Source organism: Patiria miniata, unplaced genomic scaffold (assembly GCF_015706575.1).
Source record: "Patiria miniata isolate m_02_andy unplaced genomic scaffold, ASM1570657v1 HiC_scaffold_18, whole genome shotgun sequence".
Lineage (NCBI taxonomy): Eukaryota > Metazoa > Echinodermata > Asteroidea > Valvatida > Asterinidae > Patiria > Patiria miniata.
In genome coordinates, this window is record NW_024037056.1 from 10055716 (window position 1) to 10075866 (window position 20151).

The following is a 20151-nucleotide window of genomic DNA, read 5'->3' on the forward strand; positions in this document are numbered from 1 at the left end:
GAAAAAGTGTAAACTTTTTGGGGGGCCACCCTGTATGTGCCTTTAAGGGGATGAGTCCAGTGTAGTATATGGCAAGGGGAGTAAGAGGAATATATTTTTAATTATGGCGATGGGGTTGAACTGATGTAGAGATGGCAAATTTTATTATTTTACTTTGTGTTGAGGAATAACAGTGATCCGGCTTTTCATCATTGTTTTAAGTAAAAATATACAAAAATTGTGTGTGAAGAAATTTTAAAGTTGTATTTCTCATAATGCTCATATCTACCAGTAATCCTTGGCTTCTTGTGTTTTTTTAATAGTATTACTGTGCAGAAGTGCCTTAAATTGTAGTCTTATTGTAGTAAAATTGTCAGTACTTTAAAGGACTTGCTTTGTCATGATGGGAACAATTATGTCACGTGTACAAAATCCAAATTCAAATGGCGTGACAATTATTCCAGTTAGTGCCTGTATAATTGTAACCATATCAATGCATGTAAATTCTACAAATTCCGTCCAGTATATTAACATGATTACATGTCATGTACATTGTATTAAAAATCAGATTGTGAATGCACCAAAGTACGAAATTGGTGTATGTACTTAACTTTACTATCTGAAATGCAGAAAATCTAGCAGGCCTTAGCCTTGGTCAAGGCGTTCACCGGTATGCTCGATGATCGATGGTTGACAGTAACATACACGTACACGGCAGCCGCGCGCTATGCACTTGCACATACGTACTGTATGAAGCGCGAACACCGACCTCACGCGGCTAGGTTTCAATATGCAAATCAGGTGGTGCTGCATGGTTCACTCAGCCCCAACTGATTTGCATAGTGTGGCCTAGCCGCGAGAGGTCGCTGTTCGCGCTTCGTACAGTACATATGACGCCAGTGCACTGATCATTGGACTCTATCGTCGAATGCCTTTAAGGCTAACTGGTATACCAAGGCTAAATAGTATATTAAATATTCACTGAGCCAGCTTAGTATTTCAAACTTTCATAAAAGTGTTTCAAAATGCACCAGGAGTTTCTTTAAAATATTGTTGAACATGAAATAGTTTCCACTTTTATCTGCAACTTAGCCTTTTTTTCCTCACTTTGTTCCATTGTTCCGTTTTTGTGTTTAATTTCAAGATTTTATTGTGTTTAATTCGTTATTTACAAATTGAGGCTGAATATTAGTGTGTGTATACTGGGTGTTAGTGCAACTGCCACCATCATAAAAACAATTCTGTTTTCTTTTTTTAATAAATTATTTTGTTGAATTTGTCTGAAACTGTAGGTAGTGAAAATTGAATGTTAAATTAATTGTGTAAAGAGCTGATTTTAAAGTGATTAACCTTTATGCAGAATCATTATGGAAATACTTATTTTTGGTAGGTCAACTTTTTTTTTTGCTGCTTTAGGTTTAGAAGAGGTTGCCTTTAAGATAAAAGCCTGTTATACTTCTGCCTTTAATGTTAACTTCAATTTTCAAGGATTAACTACATGTACAATGTACATATATTATTTTTGAAAAGTACGTATAATGAGAGTAAAAGGCTGTAATATGGGAAATAATAGAACTACATTTACGTCGATGGAAAACAATAATTATGTACATTTTAAGGACAAGTTGCTTGCTGGAACATTAAAGTAGTGCTTAATGTAAATTTGGAATTTGTTTTTCAGTGAATTTTAATTGCATGTGACTTTAAGTCTGACGCCGCTGTTAATATTAACCAATCAAAACTAGTCTTATAAACAACTAGGTTTCAGTATTAGTGTCATGTCGCATCATTTGATTGGACCTCATTAGCTTTAAGATGTTTGCACATCTTTCACATTGCAGTATTGCTTCAAGCAGCGCCTTTCATTAATAACGTTTAAAGTTAAGAATGTAGTTGTATGAATTCAAATAAAGCAAAGAGTAAAATCAAGTTCACGAAGCAAATGGTTTATTTTTTCTATGTGTGCCTTTTCCAATTTTATTTTTTTCTGTTTTGCTGATCTGCTGACAACGGTGTGAACATAAACACTAATATGCAGATAAGCATACATTTGTACATATACAGTCGACTCTCGTTTTAGTACAAACAATGTTAATACCAATTCTGCTTATAACAAACAATAAAGCCTTGGTCCCAACTGTGCTATGTGCACAATGAATGGGGCGGGCACTCCACTTAAGGCCAAAAAAAAAAAAAAATCGGTCTCTGGTCAGACCAAAGTTCCGGAATTGACGCGGGGACGCGGCTTTTTTTTTTTTTTTTTTTTTTCTTCAAGCTTGGATTGTACAGACAAGGTGGGGTACTATTTTGCTATTTGGTGTCCTCATGTACATTGGTGTCCTCCATAATTTGCCTTGGTGCTCTCGATCATTTGCCTTGGTGCAATTTCCCATTCCTTGGTGCTCTTTGGTAAAAAAAATTGAGGTGCGGCAATAGAGGGCGCTGTTGGAGCTACCGCGGAACATTTTGGAGAAAAAAAAAGATTGACGCGCATGATTAAAATCGACGCGCGCGCTGACCAGAGACCGACTTATTTTTGGGGGGGGCCTAATACCAATTTCTGATATTACAAATTATTCGGCCAGGCCGGTTAAGTCTGTGTTTACGAGAGTCAAATGTACATGTATATATGCCAAGGTTGTATCAATTCAAGCAGAATACATGTACAGTAAATATATTTCAATAATCAAGAGTTCAATATAAGGGTTTGCCCTTGACGGATGTATAAACACTGTATGGTATACTCTGTGAATTTACACCATGCCTGATGCAAATTCCAATACATATAGTTTTATTGCGGTACCCGTTGCTACATGTACATCAGATTTGAACCAGCCAACTGATCGCACCAGCCAACCGATCCCGCAAGCTCGGTGGTCAAGTGGTAAGACGTCTGCACTAGAAAGCAGGAAGTCAGGAGTTTGAGTCCCACCCGAGTGATTTTTTTTCTTACTTTCACTGGGGGTGTGGGGGGGGGGGGGGGGGTAACACTGAGTATGCAGTGTTTATAGGTCGGCCAAGGGCAAAAGCTTATATTGAATTTACATCACCTGAATAATCATCTTGTGAATAATAATCAAGAGGTTGAATTTCAAAAGAAACTCATCCAAGATGACCAGATTTCACCCCCCCCCCATGCAGTATTATAAATCCAATAAATTCCCATAATTTAGTCCAAGACCTCCATAGGAAGTTATCCAATGGAAGGCAAACTGATCACTGAATAAATTTAACCTTGGTTTGCATTCAAAGGCCGTTTTCCAAACCCCGGCTTCGTCTCCATTCTGGCTTAAGGCATGAAGTTCGACAATGGAGTTGGAGCCAGAACCGGAGTTTGGAAAACAGCCATAAAATGCTGGCAAAGAGGAACTTGCAAACGTGGAATTTCAGCTTGTGACTTGTCAGCTCTTTCGTACTTAAAGGGAATGTACAACTTTGCTTTTGCTGGAATTTTCAGAAACAAATGGATTTGGAGGATTAGTGTGTTAGAGCAAATATTGTTAAACTGACTTGTTTCACGTTTTGGGCTTGTAGATGCTGGAAAAACCAAGAAAACCTATCATGTTCTTGTAGTCTGGTTCCCTGACCCCACTTAAGATGAAACAGAGCAATTAATTCACTTTGGGGAATTGTAAGGTCAGAGAATCAGTCTAGCAGGCTTGTACCCCTTCATAGGTGTGTAATCAATTGCAAAGAAAAGTCCGAATCACTAAATATGAAAAAGTAGGAACAGTTGTTGGAAAAAAGCCAGTTTTCTCCAACGCTGGTCGGCCGAATACAGTTTTTCTTCAAAATGTCAGCACACCAGGAGCCACGATTTTAAAGGATGCTTTAGAATGTCAGTTCCTAACAATTCAGTAAGGTATTTCGTGATAATTTGATCATTTTGTTTTTTGATGTTTGCAAATGTTGTATCTTCCCTTTAACACAAAACTTTGCCGTTAGTGATAAGATATTCAGCTCCGCAGCTCAAAAAAATTTCATCTTGATGTCACTACTCTGACTTGTTCACCAGCTTACTGGGATCCCCTACTTTCGTTGATGCACATTGTGTTTGGCCAGGGGTTGATAAATTTCTTGAAAACCTCTTGTGACTTCAACGAGCTTGTAGATGATTTTTGTTTTCAGTTCTTTGTTTTTTGGGTGATCCATGTCGAGGCCAAATTAATGTTATCTCCGTACTTCACATGTGATGCACTCTTGTGAGTCTCCTAGCTCTACGACGCCATTGGCTCCTCAGTATCACGTGACTTGGAGTTCATGAGTTCCCTTCTTACCTCGGGCGTGATGCCCATGTGTGAGTGAGCCCTCAAGAGGTCAAGCAGTGCTTCTTTCTGCTCTTTCGCGAGGTCCTCCTTATACCGTTGGGCAAACGTGAGTAGGCTCTGGTGCCACAGGACCGGCAACTCTCGTTTGTCGAGCTGAAATCTACAATGCAGAAGATAGATAACAGAAATGTAGTCAAGTCTACAAGTCAATCACACACAAAAGTCCCCCCCCTAAAAAAAAAAAAAGTCAAAAAAGTTAACAATTAACAAAAAAAGTTTTTTAAATAGAAGGTCGAGTTGAGTCGACTCGGGTCACAGTGTGTGGTTGAGTCAAATCGAGTCGAGTCGAGTCAGATTTATGCTCGAGTCAGTTCTAGTCACTGATATTTGAACACCTTCGTTACAGAATGGAAGAATATACACAAGGCACCAGTTTATTATGAAGACTTAAAAGATGCTGCACGGTATCCAATAGACAAGAAGAGAAACTTCAGTTTCATCGCTGGTTTGGAACCAAATTCCAACATACGAAACCGTTTCTGATTTAGAACTAAAGTATATCTAACTAATGTTTGAAAGCAGGAGATAAATTTATCAGGAGTTCCATCAAGGGCTTAAGAAATCACCCGAAGACGACGAAGAAACCAAGAATCGGGAAATGTGTTCAATGTCTGCTTCTGGGATAGTAGTTTGTGAACTACATGTACATGTACATTATAAAAACCACGAAGTTGGAGTCTGTGATTTGTGGTACATTGGTACGCGATAACCGGCCACAACTTGACGGTAACAGGACGTGCGCAAGCATAAATAACTTTGTACCATAAGTCATCGCAAATATATTTTCCCACAGTTTTGGGATTTGAGTGTTATAAGCCTTCGACTCGAGTCGAGTCTTCTGATGAGGGACTCGAGTCAAGTCAAATCAGTTACTCGCAGTGACTCGAGTCAAGTAGAGTCAATTACCCATTGGCATTGTGCCTCGATTCAGACTCGAGTCGAGTCATTGACCCTAGTCATTATAACTTTGGTGTTCAGCCCATGTTACTTCTGATCAGGCTTGTGCTTTACTTGAGTCGGCAATTCATTTGAATGTCCCTTCCAGTGGTCTCCCTAACCATCGCTCTTTGTAACCACTGATAGGGGTACTTGTGCACGGCGTCTACATAAAATGACCAATTACCTGATGAAGTGATAGACGACTGCATCGATGACCCTGTAAGGCAGAGCGTATTTCTTGTCCAGGAGGGTTCTGAGGAAGATGCTGTTGGCTCCGTTGTAGTCCATCTCGGCAATCTTGAGGAGCGCGGCGCTGGAGTGGAGGACAGGGATGGTGGTCTTGGATAGGATGCTGCCGACGATGACGGCTTCTCGCAAGGTGCAGGTTCCACTCTAACACACAAATGAATTATTTGTTTTACAAATGCTGCACGATTCACCACGGTAAAGTTAATAATCTAAAATTGCCGACATTAAAAAAAAACAGGTAACACGGGCGATTCCTTATACAGTGCACCACCAAGAGGTTGCCATGGAGAGTCCTGTTTTTCGCAGTGCATTGTGGGAAACGGTAAAAAAATTCGCCAGCACGGAACACTTAAAATTGTTAGTTTTCCGGTCAGTAAGCGTTTGATTCGAGTTTTTTTTTTTTTATTTGCGTTTCTTGTTATCGAGATGGTGTTTTTTTGTGAGGCGGCAGAATGCTATGCCTCGATCTATCAGACATTTCCTCAAGTTCTCTGCTAATATTCGTTCAAATCGCGGTGAGTCGGCCATGTTTTTGTTGACCGTAAACTTGAAAAATGGACTCTCCAGGGCAGTCTTTTGGTGGCGCACTGTATTGGGAATCACCCGCATTCCAGCAATGTGTAAAGTTTGTGACAAAGCTGTTTGTGAATAAATCTGAAAATGTATTTTGCAAATCTTATACATCTAGTAAGGGAAGGAGATTGCAGACTAGGAGTTTCGGATCATTTCTCTGCATCATTAATTAGATATCAAGGTTAATTGTCTCTGTCACGGACATAACACTTCCTTTCATATCTCTGGAATTGCGTTATGAAAATAAAAACAACTGAACAAAAACAGAATTACCAAAAGAATGTAAAAATTAGCAAATATTACTTGCCTTTTGTCTAATGACAATAAAATATAGTATTCGTCAGATGGACTTTGCGTCGGGGTGATGTAAATTCAATATTAGACGACGTATAAACACTGTACACTTCGGTGTGTTGTCACCCCGTAAGTGCAAGTGAGAAAAATCACTCAGGTGGGACTCGAACCCACGACCTAGCAAACTGATCTGAACCAGCCAACCAACGCCTACCCTCTCGTCGCCCCTTCTCCCGTCATGCCGCAGCCCTCTGCAACTCCAACTTCACTTTGCGTAGTGCGTGGGAGGCTGACTGGGAGCAGACTGCCCGACCTGATCAATTTACTGTGACCCCCGACACCACAGCCCCACCCGGCTCAGACCTTCCTCGAAAGGAATGGGTCACCCTGAACCGCTTGCGTACAGGAGTCGGCCGGTTCAATGCCAGCATGTTTCGTTGGGGCCTACGCCCATCAGCAGCCTGCGTGTGTGGAGCACCACAGCAGACAGCACAGCACATCATCAACGAATGCGGTGCACTTGGCCCCCCAGCTGACACGGTTGACCTCGCCATTGTCAGCGAACAAACAAGAACATGGCTTAGACAACTGGATGGAATTGCTTGACTTTCTGCTGCCTCAAACGAAAGAAGAAGAACCAGCCAACCGATCCTGCAAGCTCGGTGGTCCAGTGGAAATGACATCTGCACTAGAAAGCAGGAGGCTGTGGGTTCGAGTCCCACCCGAGTGACATGTTTTCACTTTCACTCTGCTGGTAACACAGTGAGTATACAGTGTTTATACGCCGGTGAAGGGCAAAACCTAATATTGAATAAAATAAAAGGAATTGAAATTCATTTGTGTAAAAAAAAAAGACAAAATGAAGAATTACCTCACACAAGGGCAAAAGAATTCCTTTGAAGAACGCAGCCGGCTTAAACAGAGCCTTCTTCAAAGCCTGAAAATTAGATCAAAATCAAAAACAAAAAACATGTTTCTTGTTGTGTACTTGGAGTAACTGTACAACTCAAAAATTGACACAGAGACCTTAATAACTTTGAGAAAGGGCCAAAAGTGGCCAAACATGTTGTCACTCAAAACTATCACTTGAACAAGAGAGAAAGTACTGGAACTTTCCATACAGACGTGCGCGCACGCATGTGCATTGACAAGTACATTAATAGTCTACTAGTCTTAATTCAAGTCCATACACAACACTTCGTACTGACCCTTCTGCTATTTAAACAGTCACAGACAGTCAAAATTCACTTCCACTTCCCCTGCTATACTTTTAACAAAGGCTAGTCGCCAGCAGTCAGGCAAGCACTGTGACTAGTCAAACTGGGTCAACAGACAAAGCAGGCAAGTTGTGGTCATAGCTGTTTTATCACTCACCCGGTGTCAAAGCATAGCTGTATCAAGCTACTTAAACAGGCCCAGACAGTCAATCCTGCTTTATGTAGGCTGGGAATAATTTATTGAAAACAGTCACTTGATTGAAAGGACTGCTTGGCACAGAATGTATGTTTGCATAGGAGGGTTAATGTAAAAAAATATATTAATAATGAACAAGGCTACACTGGGAAAGATGTAGTTTCCCGACGCCACTTCAGCAGTAGTGTACAAAGTCTATGGAGAGTCAAGAACATTTTGTTAAGTATTTCCTAACAAAATTGGAAATGTTTCTCAGTCCCAGATTCATGTCTTTTCAGCATTTTTGCAATAACTGACCTCTATTGAGATGACATATGAAGGATAAAGTGGCGTCAGGTTGCAACATTCTTTCCCTACATTCTTAAGATGTTACCATACCATGTATAAGTGGAAGTTGAGCCGTTTGAATTCCGCGATGTCGTCCCTGACTCTTGGGTACAGAATTAAGTGGAAAAATCTGTCAAAGCAAGAAAAACAACACCTCTGAATTAAAGTTTAATATCAGCTGAACCATTTCATATTCAAAAAGATAAATTAAACGATGTAAATGAAGTCTTCGTTCTGCAATAAACTAGAAAATCGGAGGCAAGATGCTGTTACCTCTGAGCCATTTTGGCGTTCAAGTTGCTGGTGAATATTCTTGTCGCTTGGTACATCGCGGCAGCGGTCCATTTGTCAGGCTCTGTTATGTACAAAATCTGAAGAAGAAAAAACATCCCAAACAAAATCCTGAAATAGTTTTATGAGATCAAATTGAGTTTACTGCATACCTGTGCAATTTTTCAAATCTTATTTTATGCATTTTTTGGAACTACATTGTACATACTAAGTTGCATGTAGCCAGAATCTTAGTTACATCCTCACAAGTCAATCACAAGTCAATCATAAGTCATCCAGTCTCAAGTCAATCACAAGCTATTCAAAGGCATCACCTTGTCGTTGTTCATCACCTGTTACTAATAATTTCTGATTTGGCTTGCAATTGACTTATGATTGACTTGTGATTGACTTGTGATTGACTAATGATTGACTTCTGATCGTCTTGTAATTTGACTTCTATCTGATGGACTTGTAATTTGATGGACTTGTGATTTGACTTGAGATTGATAATGATTGACTTGTGATTGACACAAGATTTGACTTGTGATTGACTTGTGATTGACTAATGATTGACTTCTGATCGTCTTGTAATTTGACTTCTATCTGATGGACTTGTAATTTGATGGACTTGTGATTTGACTTGAGATTGATAATGATTGACTTGTGATTGACACAAGATTTGACTTGTGATTGACTTGTGATTGACTAATGATTGACTTCTGATCGTCTTGTAATTTGACTTCTATCTGATGGACTTGTAATTTGACTTGTAATTTGATGGACTTGTGATTTGACTTGAGATTGATCATGATTGACTTGTGATTGACATATGATTTGACTTGTGATTTGACTTGTGATTGACTTGTGATTTGACTTCTGATTGATAATGATTGATAATGATTGATTTATGATTGACATATGACTGACTTGTGATTGGACTTGTGACTTGACTTCTGATCTGACTTCTGATGGATTTGTGTTTAGACTTGTCATCGGCTTATGATTTGACTTGTGATGGATGCATGAATTAATTTGTGACTGACTTGTGAATCGACTTGTAATTTGACTCAATGATCATTGTTCACAGGTACTATCACTACTTACACCGGTACTTTCACTACTTACAGCGGGTGAACAATAACAAAGGCATGTCGTTGTTACACTTCATGAATGAATAGCTTGCGGCTTACATTCAGACTAAGGTACTTTTGATCTACTTGTGATTACTTGTGAAGCAATTGTTAGTATTTTCAATTGTAAGTACTTGTGAAGTACATGTACTTGTGAAGTACTCGACTACAAGCACAACACAGTGCCCATGAACTGTGCTTATGATTGACTTGTGATTTGACTTGTGATGGATCTGTGTTTAGACTTGTGATTTGCTTGTGAATTGACTTGTGACTGGCTTGCGATTGGACTTGTGACTGGCTTGCGATTTGACTTGTGACTGGCCTTTGATTTGACTTGTGACTGGCTTGTGATTTACTTGTGACTGGCTTGTAATCTGACTTTTGACTGGCTTGTGACTGACTTGTAATCTGACTTGTGACTAGCTTGTGACTGACTTGTAATCTGACTTGTGACTAGCTTGTGACTGACTTGTAATTTGACATGTGACTGGCTTGTGACTTGTGACTGGCTTGTAATTTGACTTGTGATTTACTTGTGACTGGCTTGTAATTTGACTTGTGAGAGACTTGAATACAAACTGTTCAAGTACATGTAACTTCCCTTTACCTGTTCCCAAAGCCGGAGTGATGGTAATATCTTGAATGCTTTGGGTAGCTTGCCGCTCCGATACCTTGACAGAATCTGACCCACACCCTTATACACCTGCGTGACCCTCTCATCCAATTCCGGTAGAATTTGACCGCTCTCTGTCAACGATTAAAAAGTCATATGTGATCATTGTAATGATTTATTGTTCAAGTTTTGAAACAAAATGTTCACATTCCAAACATACATGTACTCTTCCGAAACTATGACGCAAAAAGGAGCGACAACATTTTGTCGCGTCAGTGCAACAAGGTTGTATCTCCTAAAATGGTATGAACGACGCAAAATGTGAGTTTTAGAATGTCAAAAGGTCGTATCTTGCTTAAAATAACCCGGATGTACACGCAAAGTCAATGGATGTCGAGATACGACCTTGTTGCATGGAGCGTATTCGCGAGAGATACGACTTTGTTGCAGAATGGAGTTATGAACGCAAAACGCGAGTTTAAGAATGTCAAAAGGTCGTATCTTGCTTAAAATAACCCGGATGTACATGCAAAGTCAATGGACGTCGAGATACGACCTTGTTGCACGGAGCGTATTCGCGCGAGATACGACTTTGTTGCAGAATGGAGTTACGACCTTGTTGCACTGACGCGACGATTTGTGACTTTTCAAGCATGGAATTCGGTTTAACATGTACTTGTTCCCAGCCATTCTCATTTCCAAAGAATTTTATTTTAATGACTAAAGAAAAGCAGGAAAACAATCGTCCAATTGCACCGAGCTTTGGAACTGTGTCATCATGTAGAAGTTTAAAATGTTGAAGAAATCTTGCAGTTATGAAGAAGAGAGCTAAACGAATAATCGGCAACAGGAGATGGTCACGATCAATACCTGGCAATTTTAAGTCTCAATTTCTGGAACATATGCCACAATATTTCTGACGGTTCTTTTTGACAAATGCAATAAGAATTTTGTGAAGATGTTACTCACAAATTAGTGACGTTTCACTGCTAAGCTAGCACCTTCTCCGGAACTTCTGAAGAAGGTGCTAGATCAGCAGTGAAACGTCACTAATTTGTGCGTGACATCTTCACAAAATTCTTATTGGATTTGACAAAAAGAACCGTCAGAAATATTCTGACAAACAATCAAAGACATATGACAAAGTTATTCTCTACCGGTAGAACACTTGATGAATCTGACAAAATCAAACCGAGCACAAAAGGCCATTCTACTCTTATCTGACTGAACCAACAACTGCTCTAAAGCCGTTATGAAATGATGCAGATTTTGGTTCAACAAACTCACCAGTCATCTGGGAAGCGACTTCTGTCTGTTTCTCGGTGAGTTTTTCCATGATGATGTCAGCGAGGGTCCGTCTAGCAGGTGCATTATGGGCCATGAATCTCTCCAAGGCCCGCTCATCGTCTTCGTTAACATCCTAACGAACAAATCAAACACCCTTGGCAAAGTTGATATTGAAATCGGGACAACAAGATCTTTCTTCTCCCTTTTTTCATGACAAGTGCGATTTATTAACCCTCCCTCCCAGATTCGTCAAACTCTGGTTTTGGACTCTACCAGAAATTTGTAAGATAAAGAGTGATTAAAGTTGGCCAAGTTATGTTTTGCATGTTTTTTAGAACTCAAGGTCCCAGTCTGGTACAAGCGTAACTACTTCTTGGCTCTTGATTACTTTGTCAAAGGTTTTTGTTAAGGAGAGCCTCATCAGAGAGTTGTGCTATCAGTTTGTCTTTGATGAACTGCATGCTTTCAAAACTGTATCAGATCCGTTTCGATAAAGAATCATGTGTTCTTCGAAGGCACGTTGGCTGGTCTTCAAAATCGCTGTGACAGACTTGAATCGATGCACGGGAAACTGGAATGGTTACTTCTGAGAATCTATTCCGCAAAAATTGTGGAAATCGCAATTTTGGGATCGATTCTAATACAGGGTTCGTGACTCATAACCAGACGGTCAGGGGTTCGAATACAGCTGCTGCAACATGCTGTGTCCTTGGGCAAGCAACTTCACCTCCACTTGCCTTTCTCCACCCAGGAGTACAAATGAGTACCAGCAATAGCTGGGGAGTAACCTGCGATGGACTAGCATCCCATCCAGGGGGAAATAGAAATATTCTCAGTCGTTTCATGCTACTGAAACTGGAGATAAACGCAGGCCTGATGGGCCACATTGGCTCGTGACAGACTTTACTTACTTTTATTTCGATTCTATCATGGAATCAACCAAAGCCTAGTACTTACAATGTTATAATCATATTTGTCTTCTTGTTCGGCCACGTCATCTTCATCATCCGACTCCTCTGCTCTCGTCGGACCCAGACTTGTGGTGGGTCTTTTCTCACTCCTTCAAAAAAGAAAGTAATTTTCAAAAGATACTTTTTTAGTGAAATGCTGGCTGAGAGAAAAATAATTTAACCCCATGCGCACGAGAAGCGGTCATGGCCGCGGCCGCTAATCCTCATTGGAATGCAGTTGCCAGCTGTGGTATGCCGTGGCACACGGCTAGTGGGTAGTTCCACAGCTGCTGCTTTTGTGCAGTCCCGCTACCACACAAAGGCCACTTGCTCTATGTGTGGAGGAATGTCCCCATTACACCCCGTCCTTAAGGGGTTAAAAACAAATTGCAATATTTCCATTTTGTATTTATTTATTTTTGTTTTCGGTTTGCATTCCCACTTTCAAATTCTGAAAGTGTTTTTTTTTCCTCCAATAAAGTGTCAGTTTCTAACCAAATCCACATGTGCACAGTCCCGTTAACTTGCACGCAAACAGCGAAACAATTTTGATTTTGCACACAACATACATGTATGTAGCTTAATGTTGTGCATTGGATTGGAATGAGAAGGCCAAACCGGCCGAAAGCATTATAGATGAAACCAAATTTGAACCGAAACCAATCTGACCTCTTCAACCCCAGGCTCTGTGTGAAGGCAACATGGCGGCCGACGGCCGTGCTGCTAAGAAAATACATTGTCATATTGAAATTAAAAACAACATTTGCAAACATCAAAAAACCAAATGATCAAATTATCACGAAATATCTTTCTGGATTGTTAGGGAATGACAGTCTAAAGCATCCTGTAAAGTTGTGGCATCTGGTGTGCTGATATTTTCAAGAAAAACTGTAAAGTGCTCCTAATTTTTCATATTCAGTTTGTCCGCATTTTCTTTGCAATTGATTACACACCTGTGAAGACTACAAGCCTGCTAGACTGATTCTCCGATCTAACAATTCCCCAAAGTCTGTAAATTGCTCCGTTTTATATTAAGTGGGGTCAGGGAACCAGACTACAAGAACATGATTGGTTATCTTGGTTTTTCCAGCATCTACGAACCCAAAAAGTGAAACAAGTTAGTGTTACAATATTGCTACGATATACTAATCCTCCAAATCCATTTATTTCTGAAAATTGCAGCAAAAGCAAATGTTGTACATTTCCTTTAAAGCTAAAACAGATCAAAATTCGCTTTTCATCTATACCGGAACATTACAGTTCCATGCTTATTTTGTATATCAAAAATGTGTTTTGTAGGTGCTGACATGTGTTGATGGTACTAGTACTAGTAGCGTGTGTGTGTGTGTGAGTATGTAAACATCGGCAATCGTGGACGTAGGACAAAAGAATTGGGGCGCAAACAATACGTCCACGATTGACCGAACGTCCACAATCTCAAATTGTGTACAAAACCAATGAGAGCTGTCGCTAAAAAGTACAAACAAAGGAAAGAGGATTAGGGACAATGGGGCGTCCACCATTGCCAGCATTTACACACATGTGTTCCTGTATTGTATTACGTTCAAGGACAGACAACAAAAGGAGCACAAAGGGGCCATTCATCCTCGAACAACGGTGCCTATTGTCCTCGAACGCAGGTTTGTGCACTAAGTCTATGGGAAAGGTTTAGATCAGGGAACAAAGGAAAACACAAAGCCAATCCTGGGAAGCATAGCAAAAAACGACTGTGTGTGTGGGTGTGTGTGTGTTGACGATGATTAGTACGACCCATTTTTTTGTTCAATTGGAGTGATGAAAACCTAAAAACTAATTTTAACTGGCCTTATCATGGCAAACTTATCACTGCATCATCCAGCACTACTGGCATGTTTACCTGGATGTTCCATGCTCTGTCTCAAGTTCTTCCTGTTGAAGACGCGCTTGCTCTAAGATCTTACGGGACAGTCTCTCGTCAACATACTGCAAAAAAATTGACACGAAATTACATGTAGAAAGTAAATTACCCTGATATTCTTATAAAGGGATGAAATAACACTGATAAATTACGGAATACAACTACAACACTAGTCCGAAAATTTGGGACTCTCAATACTGTGTATGAGAGTCCCAAAACTTAAGGTATCCATATCGTGCAAAACTTTGTGCTGCATGATAAAACCAGTGTGAATCAAATTTGCAAGCTTCCAACTCACTACAGTTTCTTCAATAATCCCCGAAACTTCTGCCTAGCAAAGTTGCTGTTGTGAGCATTGCATCACCAAAAATTCAGCTTTTAATTCTAATTTTGCAGAGAGTTATCGAAATCCAAACGTGAGACATCACGTTGATGTGTACTGCAATGCATTGTGCAAAAAGACTCCTCAGCCATGTCAGCTATAACATTTTCATCGTGTAGATAAAACAGCGCCCTCTTGTTGATCTGAGTGAATGCAAAATGTTTCATTTTTTAGCAGAGGGCGCTATGTTCATTTGGCCATTGATTAAAAAACAAGTTAGCTGCAAGGCTCTTCCTACACCTACCCAGAATACATTGGGAATCACACCATATTTCCAGAGCATGGAGAATGACGTGGGTGGTTTTTGAACTGCCAAAACCTTGCCTTAAAATTGGATTTAAGGTCTCAAATTTTGCAGGTGACATGCTTGCAACTATAGCATTTTGATGTATGTGTTGTGTGGGCATTAATTAGCCTAATGGTGAGTAAAAAAACGTCAGTAGTAATTTTGCACGTTTTTATGCACTCACGGTCCCAGTCTGCTACAACACTAGGCTTCCAAAATTTTTTTGGTAATTGTGTGGTTTAAATGTGTATGCATTGTACAGATCATGACCTCATGTGTGGGCGCCCGGCGCCGCTGACCATACAAACATGGGGTTTGTGTAGTTGAGGACACCTCCGGTTTTTGTTATAAATTCTTTAAAAAGATTTGTCGCTCCCCTAAACTCTGTAACCTCAGGAAATGTTTTCCTAATTATACTGACCCTAATTTGTTTTTAATTTAAAACAGTAAACTCAAAGAAAAATTTACTTTCTTACATGTACCTAGATTTTCCGGATTAGATGTAACAAGCATGCGAATCATGGTACACTTACTGCACCGCAGTATGGAAGTTAATCTGGTTCCCAGACCAAAAGATTCTGAATAGTATGTATTTCTAACGTGGATCCAGACTAGGAATTGCACTGGTACATCAACCAATCGACAGTCTATCAATCCCGCTTGGACACTATAGCCAAGTTTGTTTTTACTAGTTCAGCATTTTCTCTTTTATCGACGTCACTTTTAATTTTACCCCATAATTTCCCTCAAATTTCAAAACCCTGCCCATTTTCCACAATGTTAATCCTGCAGTTATTCAAAATGGTGTTGTCGTCCTCTACTTAATTGAGTCCAAAATTTGGCTTCTAAATGGAATTTTTCATCAACGAATCAGCAACGTTCGACCAAACTAACTAGCTTGTTGGTTTTAATTTTTCGGTAAGATGTACATTGTAAACACGTGAGGGCGCACTTTAAAAATTAGTCGCCATCTTCGTGGGTTTTACCCCATAATTTTCCTCAAAAATCAAAACCCTGCCCTCTTTCCACAAAATTAGTTCTGCAGATTTACACCAACTGACCAATAATATTGTTCATCGTAAGTTCTTTAATTGAAATATATAATGGCAGTGTATATTTTGCCGGAGACGGCAAACCTTTAGTAAACGTTAGTTTGCCGGATATGCACTGAACCAGACTGGGACCGTGAGTGCATAAAAACGTGCAAAATTACTACTGACGTTTTTTTACTCACCATTTGGCTAATTAATGCCCACACAACACATACATCAAAATGCTATAGTTGCAAGCATGTCACCTGCAAAATTTGAGACCTTAAATCCAATTTTAAGGCAAGGTTTTGGCAGTTCAAAAACCACCCACGTCATTCTCCATGCTCTGGAAATATGGTGTGATTCCCAATGTATTCTGGGTAGGTGTAGGAAGAGCCTTGCAGCTTACTTGTTTTTTAATCAATGGCCAAATGAACATAGCGCCCTCTGCTAAAAAATGAAACATTTTGCATTCACTCTATCAACAAGAGGGCGCTGTTTTATCTACACGATGAAAATGTTAAAGCTGAGGAGTCTTTTTGCACAACGCATTGCAGTACACATCAACGTGATGTCTCACGTATGGATTTCGATAACTCTCTGCAAAATTAGAATTAAAAGCTGAATTTTTGGTGATGCAATGCTCACAACAGCAACTTTGCTAGGCAGAAGTTTCGGGGATTGTTGAAAAAACTGTAGTGAGTTGGAAGCTTGCAAATTTGATTCACACTGGTTTTATCATGCAGCACAAAGTTTTGCACGATATGGATACCTTAAGTTTTGGGACTCTCATACACAGTATTGAGAGTCCCAAATTTTCGGACTAGCACTGAACATGCGCAGTTACTGTTTTTTTGTACTAAAAAAATTCTCCGGTGACAAGTTTTAGTCTGGCTCCATGCCAAAATTATCGTTGTTACCTCGTATTCACAAGATGGGATTCAGACCATTTTATAATTTTCGGACTTTATTTCCCTTTTAAAAAAAATCCTCCAGAGCCACAAATTTGAAAAAGAAAATGTAATACTCTGCAAAAAATGTTTGAGACATGTTAAAATAATAAAAGAAGAATATTCTTATTTATTTGGGGATGAGAAAAAAAAACTTAAAAATGTGGTGCGGTCGGAATCGAACGCGAGTCATCCCGCTTACTAGAGCCTTTGCTTAACCACTACACCAAACGTGCTACACAAGTTTTGATGGGAATTTAATACGTATTATAATTCAACCCTATTTTAAAGAGTACAGCGCCCTCTGTTGATATGGATTGCCGCCGGCAAACCTTTAGTAATCGTTAGTTTGCCGTCATTACCTCCGGCAAAATATCCACTACCATATATAATTAATAATATATAATTTACTACACATTTACACATTATTAAATTACTACAAAGTGAATAAACCAATAGGCCTATTGTTTAGCCCCCAAAAAAGAGTAGGAATACTAGTACTACTAGTAATAGTACTAGGGTAGAAAATAGAAAACTGACTTCTTTTGAAACTGTCCGGAATCTGGGCACTACAAGTACAACCTTACCGTTTCATCCTCGTCCTGTCTCTGTCTTTCTTTCGCCCTTCCTTTCGAACGCACATCCTTGTTTTCCAAGATCTGCTCTGAGAGTGCTGACGATCGTGAGACAGGATCGCCTCCTAGTTTTGCCAATTTTCCCTTCTTCGACTTGCCCATTTTTGTATCCGCACAACTTCAATGTTTCGCCATGCATGCCATGTGCAGGCAGGGAGGTCAGAGGTTAACTTGAAGCCGATGAGATAACTACAGAGGGCTCACTTTGGCATTAATGACCTTCCTTCATCAATGACGCCCTCTTGCCGATTCATTGTTTCAGCAAGTTGAAGTTGCAACTTTGCTTGCAAACTTATCACTAAAGAACTATCACAAGCATCTGTTAATGTCACAAAAGGTTATTTTGATTATGCTTTCTGTACTGAGCAAATAGACCTTTATCAGGATACGCCATCTTGAAAATCAAAGCGAGGCACAAAAGCAAACAAACACGGGGAAATTAGTGAGTGCGGTGAACGAGTGACTCTCGCAAAGTTACATCAGATTGACAATCTTATAAATGAATGGCAAATTCCCCGAAACTTCAATTACTATTCTAGGTAGGTCACGTCTCATTGTATTATGAAGAAGGATCTTATAAAGCCCAAACCCAGTGGCCACACTGAAGTTTCCGTGTTAGTTTATACGACGGTGGCACCATATAGGCTTGCTCTCTTCCTCCAGATGAAGCGCACACCTCATAATGCATAAGGGCTGCGTAGGGGGGCAGGCATGGTGCAAGGCGTGGCACAAATCACAGGTACAATATTTGCATGTGCAAGTATTATAACAAAGGGCACATCCATGGGCATCGTTTTTGCTTTTTAAGTTCCCCCCACCCCCAACTGGAAAAGCAAAACAACCGGAAGTTAAACAAGAGGCGTAAAGATTAAAAGAGGTGTGAAGTCATACTTGCTATAATTAATTTGATACAAAATGGGCGTCTGAGATGGACGTCTGAGGGGTGTCAATGGGGGTGGGGTGGATAACGTAAATGTCCCCCGCCCATGCACCCTAAAAAAAATGATAAATTGAGAACATGCTAGAGAAAGTACAAGGAGTTGGGGATTGTGCTTTGCGCCCCCCCCCCCCCCCCCCGAAAAAAATCCTCGCGACGCGCATTGCCACATCCTGGGTGACTTAAGCAGTTGTCCCCTCAGCGCTCAGTCTTAAAGGGAAAATACAACATTTGCAAACATCAAAAAATAAAAATACCAAATCATTTTGAAATACCTTGCAGGACTGTTAGTGAATGACAGTGTAAAGCATCCTGTAAAATCATGGCACCTGGTATACTGTCATTTTCAAGAAAAGTGGTATTTTTGTATCAATTTCCAACGCTGATCGGCCGATCAGCGTTGGAAACAACTGGCTTTTGTTTCAAATACTGGCCCCAATTGACCATCGCACTTGTTTGCAATCGATTACAAACCTATGAACGGGTACGAGCCAGCTAGACTGGTTCCCTGACCTTACAATTCCCCAATGTATGTAAACTGCTCTGTTTCTTCTTATATGGAGTCAGGGAACCAGACTACAGGAAACTGATCGTTTTTCTTGGTTTTTATAGCATTTTCGAACCCAAAACCTCAAAAAAGTCTGTGTAACTATATTTGCTATATATTTCCAACCCCCCAATTCCATCCATTTCTGAAAATTACAGCAAAAGCAAATGATGTATATTCCCTTTAAAGGCGTCAACGGTTGATGGTGATGCTGGGTCACTCCCGAGGATATTCCAGTCACGGATAGCTAGTGTATGGGGAAAAAATGAGTTGCACTGAAGTTACTCGTGCTGCAAGTGTGGGCACCGCCAGGAAACGTGAAGCATGGTATATACTAGTAAGGTACTGGGACCACTTGGTGTCAATCAAGTCATGACGAATACGGTACATCCGATCTCCAGTCTACTCATGCGACGTCTGGTAGCTAGTGATGGCCATTGGAGATCTTAATTGATCCCATGGCTGATTCGCTGCTTGTCCTTATTTTCACTTCAAGTTCCATCCGCGGCGTTTTCTGACCACTGCTCTTCCTACTGCGTGACATTCCATCTCAGGTTTCATCCAAGATGAGGCTTTTTGCTGATGATGGCCTGCTCTGTCGGGAAATGAGATCACTCGCAGATGCTGCATTACTCCAGAAAGACCTCGAAGTTCTGTATGCATGGTAGTGTAAATAGCAGCAGATGAAGTTTAATTCCTACACATGTTTTGTAATGCACATGACCACCAAAAAGACCCCCACTACATCCAACTATAGAATTAACAACACCCCCTTCAAAAAAACAGAAGTCATCCATATCTGGGCGTTATTCTTAGTAGCGAGCGAGCTTGGTCTCCCCACATCAACAAAATCACCGCTACTGCAAAGCACACATTTGGTGTCATCCGTCGTAACTTCAAGCTTGTAGCCGAGAAGTGAAGTCTCGCTTATACAGTCCTTAGTTCGCCCAAAAATTAATGGTGTCTGCGCTTGGGCTCCATACACTGACGAAGAACGGAAACAACTCGCGAGCATTCAAAGATCGGCTGCTAGAATGGGCTGCAACAATTTCACCAGAAGCTCCAGTGTTACTGCCATGCTACATGTACATGAGCTGGATGGCCACTCCTTGAGTCCCGAAGACTGCC

General features: G+C 40.3%; 1 protein-coding gene across 1 annotated transcript; it reads right to left on the minus strand.

The window, feature by feature from the left end:
- Nucleotides 1-4105: 4105 nt before the first annotated feature.
- LOC119724549 (bystin-like) lies at nucleotides 4106-17693 on the minus strand. The gene is made up of 10 exons (XM_038195651.1): nucleotides 17492-17693; nucleotides 14235-14320; nucleotides 12366-12468; nucleotides 11409-11541; nucleotides 10116-10255; nucleotides 8376-8473; nucleotides 8154-8232; nucleotides 7234-7299; nucleotides 5431-5639; nucleotides 4106-4407 (listed from the first exon to the last, which is right to left on the minus strand). The coding sequence occupies exons 1-10, from the start codon at nucleotides 17639-17641 to the stop codon at nucleotides 4197-4199; spliced, it is 1275 nt and encodes a 424-aa protein (XP_038051579.1). The 5' UTR covers nucleotides 17642-17693; the 3' UTR covers nucleotides 4106-4196.
- Between the last annotated feature and the right edge of the window lie 2458 nt (nucleotides 17694-20151).